The sequence below is a fragment of the Eutrigla gurnardus genome (genome assembly GCF_963514095.1).
Source record: "Eutrigla gurnardus genome assembly, chromosome: 12".
Classification (NCBI taxonomy): Eukaryota; Metazoa; Chordata; class Actinopteri; order Perciformes; family Triglidae; genus Eutrigla; species Eutrigla gurnardus.
This window is the reverse complement of record NC_139926.1, coordinates 12985556-13004900: the sequence shown is the minus strand read 5'-3', so window position 1 is coordinate 13004900 and position 19345 is coordinate 12985556. Positions and strand designations below refer to the sequence as shown.

The window sequence follows — 19345 nt, the reverse complement described above, 5'->3', positions numbered from 1 at the left end:
GCCCTTTTTATCTGTGTTGCAGTTTCACCTTTTCCCTTGTGCGCCAATAAACCTGTGGAAGTGAGAAAGTTATCAGCAGAGTCTTGGTGTTTGGGAAAGAGTTTAGCTGGCCACCAGGGCGTTTAGACATGCCGAGGACGGAACAGTATGCATAAAATAATTCAAATGAGCTGACCAACGCACCAGTTAGTATCCAATACTCTGAAACAGGCCAGTCCATTATTTTTTTGAATGCAGGAGTTTTATTTGGAAAACGGCTTTCACACTGTAGTACTACTTTTACTAAAAAAGTTTAAAAAAAAAAGAGTACTGTCAAAGATCCAAAGTTGTTACCACAGTGACCTGGATTGAAATCCAGGGTCATCCCGTCTCTCTCTCCCTACCTTCCCTGTCTGTCTCTCAAGTGCCCACATTGTGACTGCGGTGTGAATCCTGCTGGCGCTGCAGAGATGGGCAGGAAACAAATCAGAAAATGGAAATGGAGAGAAACGGAGCCAGAGAGAGTTTCACAGTCAGCTCGAAAGAGAAGATTAAGTAAATTAGTGTAAGAGACACTTTGAGACTCAGGTAGATTTACTAAGACTGGCGCAGATTGCGCTGCGTTTGTTAATGCGAGTTTGCATGCTGTGCTTCCTCATTTTACGTAGTATTTATCAAACCTGACAATTGGGCAAACAGTGCATACTCTGCCCTCCAGCATAATTACCGCGCCTCTGAAAGAGCAATGAATGGGCCTGCATGTATCGAACACGGATCTTGAAACGACACAAAGAAAGCGCTAAAAAGCACATAAAGTGGCGAACCAAGGAAATGGTAGCATACAACAGGGAAAAGGCGACGATAACCGGTTCAGGTCCACCAGAAATTCATGTCGAGTAATGTGCAGCAAAACTGCGAAAGGAGACAGAAAGAACTGGTTTGCACAATGAATAGAACGGCCAGAACGGAAACCAAATGATGTCGCCACCAGCAAAAGACGAACAACTGACTATGGACCTCTGAGCAACGCTTATCCTCCTATCATTTTGCGGGGAACTCCCACTTTCCTCACGACCCTCCCACGAGCGCATATTGAAAGCGCAACTTGCATCTTTCCGCTCATATGGTAGGCAATCTGCAATTTTACTCAAGTGTGCCTGTTTGTAAGTATCGTTCCATGCTTTGTGCTTGTTGCGAACGGATTGCAGTGGGCGCAAATGTGTTAGTAAATCTAGTCCTCAGTGAGTCAACGAGGGGGACAGTAATTACCCTTCTGACTGAGAGGGAGCATGAGGTAGAGCGAGAGAGCCTCTTCATTCATTCAGTCTGAGTCATGCTGGACACTTAATATCCCTAAATTTAAACTGAAATATCTTAATTAATCAGCAGAAGCAGCTTAAGGATTAATTTCAAGATTTGTATTCATAAGTGTCAGCAACAATTCCCCCAGTTGTGCTCTGCAAAAATGTTGAAATTGTCGAAGTATATTTGTCAAAATGACTCCTCAAAATATCTGCTAACACTTATTAGAAGACTCAATCACCTAACAACGAACATTTCAGTGAGATATAGACACTTGCTGTGAGACAATGCATCTTGCAGATTTTGTTACTCATAACAAACAAACATCTCAAAGCAATTCATTTTTATTAATGGTTGTTGTTGTTTTTAGTGCCCCCTTTTCCAGTGTGGAGTAGTTTATACTATAGCAGAGAAAACTAAATACATTGAAATGGTGAAACACAGCTCATATGATAAGATAAAACGACTTATGTCTGAGGGAATTTGCTGTGCATCAGTTGCATTACAAAGTGGGACACATTTAAGATAATAGTAGCAATAAGGTGCAAATCCAAAATACATGCAATATGTACACAATACCAAAATCAGAAAGCTTCTTCAAAGTTAGACTTTAATTGATCAATTCATGTTCATTTGCTTTTTGAGTTAAACATGAACTTAGACATTTATTTTTATTAGTAAAACATGAACAGTGTGTGTACAGTATGAAAACAAACTGAAAATGGTCTTCATTCTAAGTGTCAGAAAAACACATGGCAAACAAAGAAATGGCAATATTAACACATTATACTGTGACGTCAACGTATGAGTCAGACAGAGACAGATGTTCAGCTCAAGAAAATGAGAACGAGGGGGAGAGATCTTTCATGTGATTTTCCTATAAATGTGTTTGGCTCATTGACCAGCTTCTGTGTGATAATGGCTCTTTATTTTAGCAGCTGTTTATTTCAGCAGCTGTTCTGGAGCATAAAACAGCTTCTTACTTCACCTGAAGGGAAATGTCAGCAGATCCAAGGAATTACATAATCTAAATATTAAATTGTTTGTAGCTGAAACAATGGCTCCTGTCAAGTTGTAACTACCTTGCATTCTCACATACCATCCTCATTACAGTAGGTTAGTTATGTTATATGCATCATAAACCTTGGGACCATGATCTACTGAATGAACATCATGCTGGATTGAAGAAGACTTGAAACTAGCGATTGAAAACATTAACTCATGTTTACAATCTTTACTGAGATAATAAATCAAGCAAGAAGTAGGGTCATTTTCTTATACACACATGCAAAAGGACTTCTTTTTGTAATCAGAAGAGTCGCCCCCTGATGGCCATTAAAGAGAATGCAAGTTTACGGCACTTTAGCAGTGCTTCATTTTTCTGAAGCGGAAGTTTCCAACCATCATGTCATACTCAGATTCACTTTTTAACAAAAATAATGTGTGTTTCACAGATAATTCTAGTACTCTGATGTTAACTAGTCTGGCCAGTTCGGATATGTGGCAGTATGTGTATATAAATATAACATTTATTTTTTAAATGAAACAATCACCAGGTAAGGAGTAAACATACTGTAATACTGTTTATAATCTTCCACAGAAAAGCAGTTGATGTTGTGAAGCAACCTTTGGGTTCATCAATATCACTGGGTATTGTGATGTGAATGCATGAGGCACAAAATGGGGCCCCAGCCAGTATTTCATAATCAACGGTAGCCTACATGATGTTGCAGACATACGTGAGGTGATGTATACAGGCATTTTTGGAAAGTCCTCACCTTTTGATTAAAATTCCCTCTTTTTGGAGACATAAACTGTGGTTGGCAGTTTAAAGCTCTTCTTGCTATCATGGCACCTAAACTGTCTTTAAACATGGCAGGTGAGTATTGGATTACAGCTGCATTAAGAGACACACATTGACATATAGACCTTTATACACCTGGATGTGATGAATAAACAACATCAAATGCAAAAAAAATGTATTTTTTATGTAATGTTTAAGTTCTCACAGAGTGCCTTTCTTCTTTGCTTTGTTCCTGTTCACGACTCCGCTCTGCTCTGATCTTCCCGCCACGGCCTTCTGTCTTTGAGTTCAGCCTCTGCACTTCCTGGTTTCTGTCTGCCTGTCCTCATGACTGCAGAGCGTTCTCCTGCATCAGTTACGCTGCGTGAGTTTCCCTGCCATCATTTCTGTCGGTTACCCAACAGCTCTGTCATCGTGGAGAGGAGCTCCAGCTGAATTCTCTCTCTTTTAGCTCTGTTTTTGGCCTCTACCAAATCCAGAGGGAGATATGTGTGTGTTTAGCTGTTGAATGCTCCACTATGGTCATCAGCTGGTCACTCAGCCTGCTGTTTGCTGCTGAGCAGGTAGTGGACAGTGGATGTTTCATTTTTTTCTGATGCTATGAGAGCAGTGAGTGTTTAATTCAGTTGATTCTGACAGAGACAACAACAAATGTTATTTTACCTTGCTAAGTAGTATTTTTTAAGCGCATAATAATTCCATCATGTTTTCCACATTGTTTTCCATCATTTGAGCTTTGACCTCTGGTTTATGGCACCAACTGAAAAACCACAAAACAAAGTCCATTGGACAACATTACTCAAATCATAGCAAATGTCCAACACCTCAATGATCAGGTCCATTTTTTGTTTTCCCATTTATTTTTGTAGTAAAAATACTATCCGTGTGTCACTTTTCAAAAGCTTTTCCCCTGAGACTTTGGTTGATTTCAAAAAGATCATCTGGGCTGCTGTCATTTTTTAAGGTGGAGCTACCTTTTTAGCAAAATTGACAATGCTTGTATCAATCAATTTACTATCCCTGTGATCAACGTGTTTCATCTAATATTAAAGTTTTAAAATTTTAACATCCTAGCACACATAGCACGAATATTTTTCTGGAATTTCACCAAAAACTTTAGCTAAATCTCGGTCGACATCTGACTGATGATGCAACAGTGGTGACAGATGATGGAGCCCTTTAATTAATTAATTAGCATTTTCTTTTGCCGATTCTCTGGATATTCAAGTGATGGTTCGGAGTAAAATGCACCCTAGGTAATTTCCACCATGACATCTGTGGTGGAAATCAGTTTATGATCACCTGATGAGAAATAAGAATACAACTCCTAACAGCGCTTTTAGTAATTTATTCTATAAAGAGTCCAAAACAGGCTAGCAGTCGCTACAGACAGACCGTAAACAGACAAAGTCTAATAAGTCAAAGCCCTCGCAAACAGGGTGTCCAAGCGGACCGCATCACCGACATACAGCTTCAGAGCAAACTATCTGGCCAGATAGGGGCAGACTCCTTAAGAGTCTGACCAAGTCTTCAATCTTGAGAAGGGCTTTTTATACAGTTGTTTGTGATGTGTCATCAGAGAAGCATTGTTCCGTTGTTTGTGTAGACGGAGAACTTTGTCAACATCCAGCCAAATACCCCCTCAGAAGCATTTTTAGCGATGGTCAACATTGGTCAAGATAGGGCTATCAGCCGAATGGCCGAATGCTTGTATTATCAGGTCAACACTTGTCAACACTTGTTGACGTGATAATACAAGCATTTATAAAAATGTGTTGACCTGAAATACAAGCATTTATAAAAATTCAGCAAAACTTTTTCATACTCTTGCGTGAAACTCGCGTGACGGCAACAGCGTGGTTAACACGGAAGTGGCGTCGACGCAGCGGTACGTTAGCAGCTTAGGATAGAAGCTATCAGGCAAGTGTTCTTTTAAATAAACTCCTGATGTACTTACAAACTTCCAAATGCCTCGTTTTGTGAGTACAGACCCTATGTGTACTACTGCAGAAGTTTGGTAACATTCCATGCATTATAAGTGGGGTAATTTACTAGATATACATAATGTACCATCGCGCCAGTACTAAGCCATTTGGCTGATAGCGGCTATCTTGACCAATGTTGACCATCGCTAAAAATGCTTCTGAGGGGGTATTTGGCTGGATGTCATGGTGGAAATTATCTAGGTTGCATTTTACTCCGAACCATCACCTGCAGCTAAAATGTGCGGTATGTTTGGAAAGAAACTTGATGGGCAGAGAGAGATACAGGGAGGTCCAGAGAGTGCAGTTGATGGGAAGAAGCAGAGAGAATGGGACTTAGAGATTAAGCAAAAGAGAGAACGGGATGCAATGAATGTGAGAGAGAATGAGAGACGCTTAAACTGGAGAGCGAGAGCCAATACGGTACGAGGGAGCGATACCCTGGGTAAAGCGAGAGGGAGAGAGAGAGAGCACAGTGAGAGAGAGAGGGATAGAGAGTGAGGGGCTGAATGTGAGAAGCAGGGAGGAGAGTGAAAGCAGAAAATCATTCAGCGCTTGCTCATCACTGTAGACGACTCAACAACTTACCGACACTCTCTGGAAACCTGGAATCCACCGAAGCCTCTTCTGTGTGTTGATGCTTTGCAAAGGAACTCCTTCTTCTTCTTCTTCTTTTGGTTTTCCTTTAGCAGAGAGATGTGGAAATATCCTACGAAGAAAATATGAAGGTACTAAAAATCTGAAGATTTATGAAGCAAAAGGAATACTGAACCAGATCCGCGGTGGTCCGTGAAGGATACGGAGAGTGACTGACATGCATATTATTATTTGAGACCTGGAGGGCTGACATTGTTTTTGTACAAGAGGAATATTTTTGCTATTAGTCAGGACTTTGTCATTGACAAGCTGAGTGTGTTTGAAGTGTAAAGAGAGAGAAAGTTTGCGAGGTAACACACACGTCAAATATCATCATGTTCATCATCAATCTCTGTCGGCTGAAGACGCACTCTCACAGGTGCAGGGATGATTCGAGACAAGACAGCAAGGACACTCGAGGATACTCGCACACATACGCAGTAATTACTGTACATCTGTGCAGGTAGGTAGTGAAGGGTCAACCCACCTTGACAAATGATACCTTCAGTCCTTTAAAGGATGAAAATGCAAAAAATGTGTCCTCTTTTTCTTACATTCTCGACTGTGTGCGTCATGAAAACCAAAGACTAAAAGGCCGTCTTCATCTGTTTGAACAGAAACAGAGACTTGGAGGAGAAGAAGTTCAGATTTGTAAGATCCGAGACTTCAGATGGGCCTAATGTTTTTATTATGAGTGCAGCTTTGACAAGCCCAGACTTCAAGGGTGAGAAACCTGCAACTGTGTCCCCCATCGCTCCAGCTTCAAATGGATTCTACAATCAGAAGATGAGAAGAGTTTTCCTTATTTTTTTCTTCTTCTTTTTTTTTTTAAATGACTGAAAACATGTGAGTCAAAATCGCTCCAACAATTGGTTTGGAATATTTTGAGTCGAGTCCAACTGGCACACTTCTTTGTGTTTGTTTTCCAGGTCTGCGGGACGGGGCTGCACACAGTCACCGTTTTAACCAAAACAATCGCATTCTAATTCCGTCAACATTGTCCTTTGAGATCAAACAGCTGCTCTTTTTGTCATGCTGAATTCAGCAGCTACCTTTGTTTGCACATATTCATCTGTCGACCCTTTGACAGATCCGAGGCTTGAGAGTTTGCTCTGAGATGATGGAGTAAACAGCCGACGGCACATCTTGAAATGCAATTCATTACTCAAGCGATAGACAGTGTTATACTAATGGCTTTCACCTGGGGAAAGGAAATGGAGAGTGAGTAAAAGATGACAAGACTTTCCTCTTTCTTGCTCCACTCTGACTCATTTCCCCGGCAGCGGTCCTGAGGCATTTCTGTCTCCGGCTGTGACGGCGTTACCCAGCTGACACCATGAACCTGCTTGGTGGCAACGTGTCAGAGTTGGTCTCCACCACCGTCAGAGCTGTTACTACTCTGGAGTCCAACACCTGGTCTCCACGTGGATTTGAGGAAGGCACTAACGCCACAAACTCGGGGTGTCGCGGGAATGATGCAGTCCGTCGTGGCATTGACATACAGATAGGGAACTGGTCTTACCCTGACATCCAAGGAGTTTACGTCGAGGAGGGCGGAGGGATTTACCGGTCTCAGTGTCCTCAACAAGAGATGGCGGTGGAGAAGAACTGGGCGGCGCTTCTAATATTAGTCGTCATCGCCGTCACGGTCATGGGCAACATCCTGGTGATCCTGGCAGTCTCCCTGGAGAAGAAGCTGCAAAATGCCACTAACTATTTCTTGATGTCTCTGGCAGTCGCTGACATGCTCCTCGGCATCCTGGTCATGCCGGTCTCCATGGTGACCATTCTCTATGGTAAGCTCTGAGTGACACTGATATTGGGCTTCATTTAGCTGACATTTGGTGTGTTAATGACTTCAATGAGTCAGGCACACAGCGCTTATTCCCCCCCCCCCCAAAGTGTTTGAATTGTTATGTGGTCTGCAACGGCCTGCATGTTTAAGGCTTCATTCACTCTGCAGAAGAAAGCGGCCCAAATCTAATTCAAATGACAGCGTGAAGAAATAACATCAGGTGCTTTTAATTGTGGCGATGTGACCTCAGTTGTGTCACAGTTCATGCATGACTCTGCAGGCAGATGGAGAGAAGCAGCGATTGGGGGAGTTCAGCGTTGTTGACAGTGATGTGTTTATCTGAAGTGCTGATGAATGAAAGGTGATGAAAGTATCTGTATACAAGGAAATGAAAGAAGAAGTCATGGCAGGAAGTGAGCGGAGACCCTGCTGTTGGGCCCATGTTGACAACCCAACCGACCACCCACCGCCTACCACCCTGTCTGGAGGGTGAATGCACCCTGTCGACTCATAGATCCCTTTAGGGCACACAGTAGACTCATCATTTTAACTAAAGTTTTGGTTAATTTGTCATCACGTGATAACAGGTGGTCATAAATGCTAAAGCTAAGAAGTGGACCTGCAGTTAAGGTTATTTTGTGAGGTCAAGGCTGAAGTCTTCAGTTTAGATTTGAGACATAAGACCAATCTAAAAGACATGACTGCAAAATCAGTGAATAATCCAGGATATAAAACATAAAGCATAAAGCATAAAACAAACATCTGGTTGCTGGACGGGGGTCCAGCAACCAGATGTTTGTTTTATGCCAAATGGGTATAAACATGCTTTGCACTCTGCTTGTATAAGATATAAAAAGCATAATTCATATAGCCTGTATTTAATCAGGTTATCCCACTGAGATCAATACTTATTTTGCAAGACAGTCCTGAGTACAACAGAGAGGAAGAAGAGCTAAGCAAACATAACCAGACAAATAAAACCTCAAACGGATTCAGAGATGCCACACAATACATCCTAAACTTAAAAATGTTTTGCTCAAAAGTCAGTCAGTTAGCCAAACCTTACTAATGGTGGAAAAGCTGTATGGCCAACAGCAAGTGAAAACTTTTTCCACAGTGGTCCAATCCTCCTGTTGGCTCCAGAACAGTTTCCTTGCTGAATCGGTATCTTCAGGGAAATTCTGTAGCAGCGTCATAAAACTCACTTGGGAGGATTCTGTACCTTTCCTAAAGGGATGTGTTACCCCTGTGTAATTAAAATTGATTTATGAGGAACACAGTAGTGAAAGTTCAGTGTTTACCAAAGGGGTAACGCATTCTAAATTTGAGAAGAGAAGTTATACTGAAGCAACTTTTGCAAGAGTACTTTCCACCTTAAAATCATGTACCTGTGTCCATTTTTGCCAGGAATTAGAACACAAACATTAACCGGGGTCAACATTTTACATCACATGTCATGTCCTTACAAGTTGTATATTGCCCAAAAAGATAGATATTTTTAGAAATTGAAATGGTGTCTCTACAGATCAATAAGTCATCTGCATAATATTTGGTCTCAATCCAGGTGGTTGAGTGAAAACTTGTGTGGCAATCCACGGAACAGTTTAGATATTTCTGAACCAAAGTGGTGGACTGACCGACATTACCATCCCTAACACCGTGATACCAGCAGGGCTAATACATCTTTACAGTGGGGGAATAAGAAATGTAGAACCTGCAGCTCTTCTCTCCTCTGTATCTGAACACTGCTGTCACTCTCCTGGAGCTTCAGGTGGCTGCTGATTCCTTCAGCTTCCTCTCTGCTCGCCCTCATTGTCTCTGTTTATCTGTCCGTTACACACAAACAGACACACACACACACACACACACACACACACACACACACACACACACACACACACACACACACACACACACACATTCCACTGTCCCTCACTGTTGCCCGTTTCCAGATGAGCCTCGCTCTCCGCCTCCCTGAGCTTCCCTCTGTGTCCCTGGAAATGTCACGAGTCACTGCTCACATAAGGAGCTTTAAGCCCTAAGTAGCAAATTCATTTGCATGAGAACAAGCAGTGGTAAATTAGTCAGAAGGAAGAGCGCTTCCAAAAGAACGACCCCCGGTGCTTATTACTCGCCTTCCCCGCTCTTTAATGAGAAGACAAAAGAAGTCATTAACCACGCTGACGCCAAACACAAACACGCGCTGCAGTTATTTTCTTGTTTTGCTACACGGCTGCTTTGTGACATGATTATTTACTGACTCAGGGAGCAAACACAGCATCGTCTCGGGGTGAGAGGGCACGGCAATAATCTCAGAGTGAGTCGGTGGTCATGGGAGAGGTTATTAGTTATGGAAAAAAGCAGATTATAGGGGAAATCAAGAGATGAGGTTGTGAGTGGTGTCTAATGAAGCCATAGATTAGTTTGTGGTTGTCATGGCTGGGAAGATTGGATTATAGATGAGGTCATTAATGGGGTCAGGGGTGCTCACGCATGAAATAATGTTACTATAAATCCCACTGCTTTTCTTGGCGAGACCCAACCTGTGTAGGATTCAAGCCCTAGGATTGGCCAGGGGTCCATGCTCGCCCAGTTACTGGTCATTTGTTCAGGTGCTATGCTCTGACCACTGGTTATCGTGACCCTAATTAATCAAGGTCGATGCCCAATCGTCTCTGCCTTAACCGGCCACACAGGGCGAAAAAAGCATCTTCTTTCTGCAATCAAAGAGCATGTTTCTTTAAATGTTACTGTACTGGACAGTAACATTTGATCATCTCATTGCAGCCAACATTTTAGCTAAATAAAATACTGATTTTTGTATTTGATATCAGACACTTTTCAAATACTACCTCAAATACTGATACATTGTCGGGAGAAGAGCGAACACATATTTACCATCGAGAAGCCTTCAATGTTGTTTTCCAGATATAACTGATGCTATTGTAGCATCTATGCTTACCTCTTCAGGAGACATCTTTGTTGTTGGGAAGGAACAGTCGCCTCTCCGTGTCACTCACACCTATATCACCCCCGTAGCTGCCATTAGCTCCTCACAGGACACTGATTGGTCCGTGCTACGGCCGTTTGCTACGGCACCTTGACTACATTTATCTATGAGTGTGTACTATACGTTTATACTTCTAGACTCTTTCGTTGGTTGTACATGAGGTGGGAATAAAGCTTTAGCCAATATAACTATAAACATCAGTGTACAGTAAGGTTATTTATTTTACAAAGATAACATATGTCTATGTTTCCCATGCAAATGACATGCTGTTGTGCTGTGTTTGTGAGCAGTAGGAGTTAAGAGCTCTTTATTCATAGTGCACTCTCAAACCAAGTCATAGTTTAATAGAAACAACATGAGGCATGTACAGTCCATTGTAGTTGTCAAGCGACTACCTGCTGACAGAAGTGGAGGCGAAGTGGCTTGTCAGCTGAAATTGAGCCCTTTGAAAACTAATTTTTCTTTAGTGTCAAAGAACAAAATGTTCAGAAAAGGAAATCTTGGTTTGTTGTTGTTTGTTAGCTAGTAGGTCAATTTGTTACGGATATATTCATGGTTCTCTGACAAGGATTCATAACTGTGTTGGTTCGTGACCAAATATTTGCAGAATGAATGACATTCTCATCCGCCACAGCTGTACTTTGTGTTTAATGCTAATCAGCAAATGTCATCATACGAACACGCTAAACTAAGATAGTGAACCTGCTAAACATAAGCATGTTAGCATTGTTATTGCATTTAATGCACCAGTGCATCTGTTTTTGCCTTTAAAAATGACCCTGAACACGTATCTTTCCAGAATTTGTACAGTCATATATTTGATATGAGGGGGCTTGTTGAGAATGTCAACTACTTATCAGTTTAAGCCAAATGCTGATTTTGTCTGACACGTTTGTCTCGTCAGGTGGCCCAGTGAGGATTTAGAGATCCAGTTCTATTTGGCTCCAAACAAATGTTTCAAGTGTCTGGGGAAATTTGGGATTAGCCTAAACATTGAGGTTGTGTGGACACTGTGGACAAAGAGCTGTAGGCTTATATTAGACATTAAAGTACAGAAGGTACTTTTGTACTTTGTTTGTTGTAGATTCCCCGGGGATGAGCTGTCAAAATAAACTTGATTTGCTGATGTGCTTTATCATCTTACACAATCCTCCTGACTCATTCTGTCTGGGTTAAAGACCTTGAATAACTAAGGGTTTCACTTGACAAGAATGTGCACCTATGATGGTTGAAGATGCACACAAAAAATAAGGATGATTGCTTCCTACATATTTTGGTGGTTTCTTGGGAGATAATCCCAAGCGTCACTTTTATTTTTCCCGAAGGGATCAGTGTCACTTGAAAACCTAATTGTTCATTTTAAGTAGAGGGCACACTGCAATTTGTCATACTGTGACTCAAGTCAGCATTAAGCAGATTTAGACCCTAACCGGATTTTTGCAGTTCATCAAATTTGTTATTAGGAAATGTCAACATTTGTCAGCGGCTGAGCTGCTTTGGAGGCAGAAATAATCTGAATCAGTGAGATAAATAAACTGCAGTGTGACAAGTTTAGGCATCGGGAAAGTGCCAGAATCCCTCAGAGAGAAACTTTAGCCAATAAGCAAACTAGAATGGTAATCAGGGAACGCACAAATACAAAATGGTGGTGGTGTTGTTTTTATTTGTTGTGTTGGAAGGTCAGCTAAAATATAATTACTCCAAAACTCACTTTTGTTCCATTTTTCTTTGTACTGTGAAAAACCCACACAAAAACCATAGAGGTGAGTGACGTAGTCAGGGCTGAACATTAAACTTGTGAAAAGGTTCACATTATTCAAGTCAGGTTCCCAAGTAAACATTGGAACAATGTTTGTTTGCTGAAATCTTTCCTCCTGTTCATACTGGACATTACAACATATCTGCCTAAATACATCCAATACAAATGTACCTTTAACGTGTATCAGAAGTTCATAAGAGGTTTCAATCAAGTAAGTATCAAGTTGCAGCCATTTTATGGAAAGACTTACTCACTTCAGATAAACTTTATTATATATTTTGCACAGAACAAAGACATTTGCCCCCAAACTCCTCCCTTAAACTCACGAGTACAATTACAATTTAAAACACCTCAACAGGAGTTGTTCAGGACCACAAAACAAGCCAGAACTAGCATCTTTCAGCAGCATTTGTGAGGAGCACATTAAGCATCTTGTAGAGGTTTGAGGAAGCTCTGGAGACCGTCCCGTTTTGATCCAAGGTGGCAGCGTAGCTCCGGGGATGGCAGTGTCGGCCTGTTGGGCCAGCACTTTGCTCCAGACTAACTTTAAACAAATAACAGATTGATAATCATGACATTTTCAACAGTTATTTAATTTCTCTGGCAGTAATCGCGATTTGTTCATTATCTGCAATCCTGTAAAAAGTTTAACATATGCTCTTCTTCTAATTATTCTCCGTCTTAAATCTGAACTCCTATTTACTTTAATGTGCTGTTAAATCAGCAGATCAATAAGTTGACCTTCACTGACTTCAGTCTAACAACATTTTCAAAATTGCACAACTGCCATCAGCCTGATTGATTGATGTCTTGAGAAGAATACAAACGCCTTAAGTGGTTTAAGTGGACTGGACATAAGTGTATGTCTTTGATGCAGAATTACAAACATCCCCCCCCCCCCCCCCCCCTGTCCACTCAGGACACAGCTTTTGTAATGTAGTTGCTTGGTAATAAATGCCTCTCACGGTAAAGCCTTTCTCAGCCCTTGGTCCATTGGTCACTATAGGCAACAGTGGAAAGGAGAAAGGACCTTTGGGAACAGAATATTCCAGGCTGAGCTCAGAGGAAGGCCCCCAGTTTGCCAGCTTGACTGTGCAGTGTGTGTGTGTGTGTGTGATGCGTGTGTTTGTCGATTGTGTCTCTTCTTTAGCTACTGTCATGCCCCCCTTTTAAAATGCCCCTCGGGGATGAATAAAGTGATTTAAATTAAATTGAATTGAGCTCCGATCTCTGTTCCTGTTTCTGTCCCACCTCTGCTCGTTAGAGGCACACAAATAACATGGTCCTATTGATTTTTCTGTATTTTAGTTTCATTTTCTCCCTCTCTCTTTTTTACTTTGAAGACTCTAAGCTCACATTTATCGCTCAATCCTTCTCCTTTTTCTCCCTTGGCTTTCCAGGCCAACCTTCCAGTCAGAGGTTGTACAACATGCCGGATAAAAGACGAGCATTTGTGTTTCAAAGCTCTCAAATTTGGATGTCTTTCTTTGAGATAGATAGATAGATAGATAGATAACCATCGACAGCCATCACCGTAAGGACCTTAGCAAAGCATCACACATTGTGATTCATTAATTAGAAAAATAAATGCCGGTTGTTAGCATCGTAATAGAAGCAAATTTGTGACTTTAAAACTAGCAAATTTGCGACTTTATAAAGTTGCACATTTTTAGCAAACTTTTTTTCTCTGAATATTGCCCACCTCTCTCGGCTGTTGGTCCTGAAGTCACGAGAATGTTGCTTTCATGTAGTGTGCTGTTGCACGTCTGCCAGGCCACCATGCGCCTCAGAAAACACTCGTCGACATATTTTGCAGTCACACTGTCAAGTCAAGCATTTTTTCAACATGTTTCCTACTAACTACCTATGAAAAGACCCACCACAACTCGGCCCACCCTCTCTCACCCAATCACTGACGAGCTCTCATTCCTCATGCCTAAAACATGCCTGAAAAGGCTGTTACTAGCAGTATGAGGCTGATGGGATGATGCTGCGGTGTTCAAGGCAGATGACAAACCTGCGCACAGTTATTAAAAGCGGGAAACAATATTTTATTAAATATGGGACAATTTCGTATTCTACAGGATGCATGGCAACATTGCAGTTTAAAACTTATTTGTGAAGTTTATCCTTATTCCAATTTGTAAGTACTTTCAATTTACCTTAAGTGATTATTAGCAAGACACACTAGTGGTGCACCGGTCTACAATATTGACATTGCTGTCAATAATCCTCCTGCAACAGACTACATGCCATTGAGCGACAGAGACAAAAAAACGTTAATTAGATCAAACAGGATTCAGCTTTATGTTGCTCTGGAGTCCATTTCCATTATGGTTAAAGTCTTCTGATACAGTTTAGTCTTTAAAAATCTGCGCCCCCATTTTACCCTGAGAAGTAGGGCGGGTAACGCGTCTTATATAAGGGTGGAAAAGTCCTCAGACACTGGTTTTGCAGGCGCCTTGATGAGGCAGTCGCCTGGAGCAAAAATAACCTCTAATTCCTCACTCGATAGAAAAAAGCATGTGTCCCAAGCGGAATATAGCCAGTGTTGTGCTCATGCATTTGTGCTCAACTGGATGAGATAGAGGAGATTTGGTCTTTTTGTGTTTCTCTGAGCTGCAGAGCGAAGCACAAAGCAGCCTGAACAAAAAAACCCAGAGCTGCTGCAGCAGACAGGCATTCAAATCATCAGCCTTCTCGTCTCTTGCATGATCAGACAGAAATGAAATGAAACAGATGCAAACAAAAGGGCAGATCCATTATACCAGGCTCTTCTGGCCAGATGTGAGACAGAAGGGTAAAAGGTCACGGTGTGGAAGGAAGGAAAATGTCAAAATAGGAGCGTGGACAGGGGAGCAGGATTAACAGGCAGGTAAACAGATGATCCCCAGAGTCTTGAGTGCAGGTTCTGAAGTCATTTTATAGCAAATATTAAAGCTAATAATTTATATAATACACTGTATTTAAATATAATGGAAGGAGGAAAACAAAATTGTTCAGTGTGCTGTTTTTTTTTTTAAACGTGTGACGATCACTTAGACAAAGAGTGGAATTAGAGGAACTAAACCTTTCATCACAATAGAAATTTGGCTCAGTCTAAATTTTATCTGCTATTTGGTGCACGATGTATTAAAAATGTTGTACACAAACTAAATTATGTAGATGCATAAATTAAATTATTATTGATGTTTTTGTTTTTTGTTTTTAGTGATGTTTATCACTAAAAGATGTGTCAGAACATAACATAACATATTTTCCACTTAGAAAAGTGCCGTTCGTTGTGCTCTCCTTTATATGAATAATATAATATATTATATTATATAATATAATATATATAATATAATATATATATATATATATATATATATATATATATATATATATATATAATATATATCATATATATATATATATGATATTCCTATTCTCCATTTCTCATTTCACTGATGCTATTCAAGTGACGCTTTTCAGGAGCTGCCATTGTTCTTTAGCCACTCTCATCACCGCCAGTAGCTCCTCACAGAACGCTGATTGTTCCAGTCATGCAGACGCATCACTTGAAGCCTGACAAGATGGATTTCATCCTGCGATTCTGGCGTGATCTTGGGATTTTGAAACAGTCCAATAGCCGGGCAGATTTTCTGCACCATCAAAAGGGAAAGTTTTGCATTTCCCCTCAAATTTGTTTTATAGCATAATGCATACATTTTATAATCTACCATGAATATATCAAATAATATTATATAGATAATGTATTATTTATTATAAAATACGGCCACAAAATACATACTTAAACAGCAGCAGATCAGGTCCCAGTCCATGCATTTACAACTGATCTGGGATTCCTAGACCCACCTTCTGAATGTGGTCTTCCACTTCCCAGGAGGTGCACCTGACTCTTATGTGTCTCGAACAATCTGCTGGAAAAAACATGGCTCATCAATACACATCTTGAGCAATTACACAGTAAATTGCAGCATCAGTGGGCTTCTGTTCCTATAATGACTTGTTTAATAAGGACATGGAGGATGGCCTGGGCCCCGTGGTTTATGACATCACTCACCATCCTTGAGACTCACCAGGAGGTGTCCTTCAATCAGCGGCGCCCATGTACTCGCTCCACCATTCTTAAAAGGACACCGGATGCGTTTGCCCACAGCAGGTGACCAACGGTGATGGTCTATGAAGACACCAGCTGGGGAATTGTGTTTTATTCTTACAAAAGTATTTGAGAGCCTTTAGACGACCTCAGCCAAATTCTATCACAATTTTTCTTTTTATTTTATAATCTATGGGCATCTTTTCATTGATTTAGGTTTGTTGAATAATCATGGTCTTTCACAACATGGCCCTGAAACGAGTACTTCCCCCTCAGCGAAGAAGAGGATGTGCGCCCTGATGCACTCCTGCAACCAGACAACAGACTTACTGTTCAGGATGGAGAGCAATTAATTGCTCGTTTGAAATAAATTGCTTGAAAATTAATGAGACTTTTACAGTGTTTTTGTTATAGCTCATAGCATTTATTCTCAATAGGTTTCCATGCAAATCTTTTTTTTTTTTTTTTTTTAATTAAAATGTCTCCAAGTGTCTGGAGACCGTGGCCAGTACTGCGATAGAGTTTTTGCCATTCTCTCTTGGTTGACCAGGAGTATATCTGAGCAGTTGAGCAGAACCACTGCTGTAGTATTAAGTACCGGCACGTTCCACCTCATGCAGTGAGTGGTTGCCTTCGCAGAAGTTGTTCAATTATGCAATATTTGCGATTATACTGCGAAAGCGAACACATTAACAAAAACATGGTCTATACATGCTAAAGGAGTCACATGTTGCATGGGTTTACAGCTACAGCTTTTTGATCAAGCGCACTGCAACCTATTCCTTCTAAAAGAAAACAGCTTACTTTGTGCTTCTGAGACAGGAGATGAAACCAGTGAAACGTAGCTGAGGTCTGCGACCAAATGCTCAGCAGATGGCACACCCTCGGGAGCAGTCTGTCTGGCCTCTATGCGCTGGCTCTGTTGACTCTGGGCAAGCTCGTCCCCCTCCAGTGGTTGGCATCTCTCTTCTCTGTTTGGTACTTTTGTTCTTTTGTTTCAGATTTGAGATCAACTATTTTTTTTTTTAAATGATGACATCAGATGTACACCATTCTCTCCATTTAGACTTTACTTTGGACATTATTTACTAAATTCTTCTCTTACCTTCTTCGTCATTCGTTTAAATCATAAAACTAAAAAAAAGGGGGGGAAAAGCGCTTTTCCAGGTGCTCACTTTACAAAGCCAACTAAATCAAAACAAAAGAGAACAGAACAAAAAAAGCAAGCAAAGAAAGAAGATTAAAGGTTAAAAGCAAGAAATGTGCTAATAATGTTGCAAATAGTTGTTTTTCATTCCAGATTTTTCTCTGCAACCAAATACACTACTAGGTCAATTGAATCTACCCTGTTGGGTAAAAAAAAAAAAAAATCAAAATCACCACCAACATAACCATTCAAAAAACGACAAACTCTCTCACTCCTGGCTGTCGATGGCTGCAGATGTTCACTCATGGAAACTTTTCTACTTTCTCCTGAGAGCAGCATGTAATTAATATTGAATAATTAGTGCTTACGATATCACATTGCTTTGGCACGCTGTAATTTGGGTAGAGCACATTTGGTTCACTCTCAGGGGACTCACTTTTCTACCCAAGTGCACCGAAGACATCCATCAGCTACTTCCACACATTAACCTCCATCTAAACAGTGTTGTATCACATATCTGCATGTATAAGCGGGTTTTAAATGTGTGCAGTTTAAATAATAATAATAATAAAAATAATAATAATAATAATAATAATAATAATAATAACTTTTTATAATAATAATAAAAGGGTGTATGTATATACCTTTAATTGATGCATGCTTCTCTTAGGTCTTGAGCAGATTTTCTGTTTCAAACAGCCTTGAATGCTTACCCTCACACTGCATGTTTTAATGTCACTGGAATTTGCTAATCATGTATATTTTACTTTTATTGGTCTCTGCTGCCAGTCGTGTCCCTCATGATTTATGTTTCTGTTTTTGTGTTTTGCTTCTGGAACACTCAAATACATTGACTTTAGTTGCTTAAACAACTTCCCCTTTGGCTCTAATAAACATGGACTTCATTATTATAACTACCATTGTTGCTGTTATTCGTCTAATTAGTGTTGCGAAAAGGTAAAGCTGCTGCTAAACAGTGACATCAGTCACTTTACCTCTGCGGCTCCTCTTTTAACACCACTTGTATTTTATTTATGCATTAATGAATACAAGTTGTGTTTAAATATTGGGAATAAATTCCACAGTTGTGGTTCCTTTGCCTGAAAACAGGGGTCACATTGTTTGTTTCCTTTTTAATTGGTCCAGAGTGTATTAGTCCAGAGCCTTGCATTCATGGAAATTAAAGTCATTGCTGGTTATGTAATGTTTCATGCCTGTCTACAGTGTAAAAGGTGTATTTCTGGTTTATTATAATGTTGCATTAGATATCTTGGAACTCATACTTGTTTCACTTATGAGCTCAGCTTTATAGATGAAGCACCATGTTTGCTGCTGCACTTTGCTCATACTGATGGAGCCTCAGAGAGAGGACAAAGAGCTGGGCAGCTGAAGAAAGAGCTTCTTAACAAAACTGCTTTCCAAACAGCTACCAGTCTGGTTCCAGTGTCTCATTAATAGTCAGTAAGCAGTACTTGCATACTTTATTCATTTTAATGGAACCACAGTGTCTGAACATGTCTTAAAAGGAGAAGGGCTTTTGTCTCTGCAAAAAAACAAAACAAATCTGAGTCAAATTAAACAAATTGGATTGTGTGCCTTTGGCGCTCATTCAGTTACAATTAGCAGAATTGTTTTGTCGGGAAATAAGCATAAAGGAAACTCCTGTAACGTTGTGCAGTACATCCAATGAATGAAGGATCTCAAGGTTAAGATCAACGGTTAGAGTAGATGATTTGGACGTTGAACACGACTGTCGTGCTGATGATTTACTAGTCATTTTTCTCCATGGTCCAACCCATAAATCATGTGTATATGCTGTGTCGTGTACC

The 19345-nt window shown here is 40.6% G+C and overlaps 1 protein-coding gene across 1 annotated transcript in view; it reads left to right on the top strand.

Annotated features, from left to right (window-relative positions):
• The first annotated feature begins 6856 nt into the window (after positions 1–6856).
• htr2aa (5-hydroxytryptamine (serotonin) receptor 2A-a) overlaps positions 6857–19345 on the top strand; it is a 47264-nt gene continuing 34775 nt past the window's right edge. Inside the window, exon 1 of the mRNA XM_084022938.1 lies at positions 6857–7499. Within this exon, the coding sequence (XP_083879064.1) occupies positions 7040–7499 (460 nt within the window). The 5' untranslated portion in view covers positions 6857–7039. The remainder of the gene's footprint in view (positions 7500–19345) is intronic.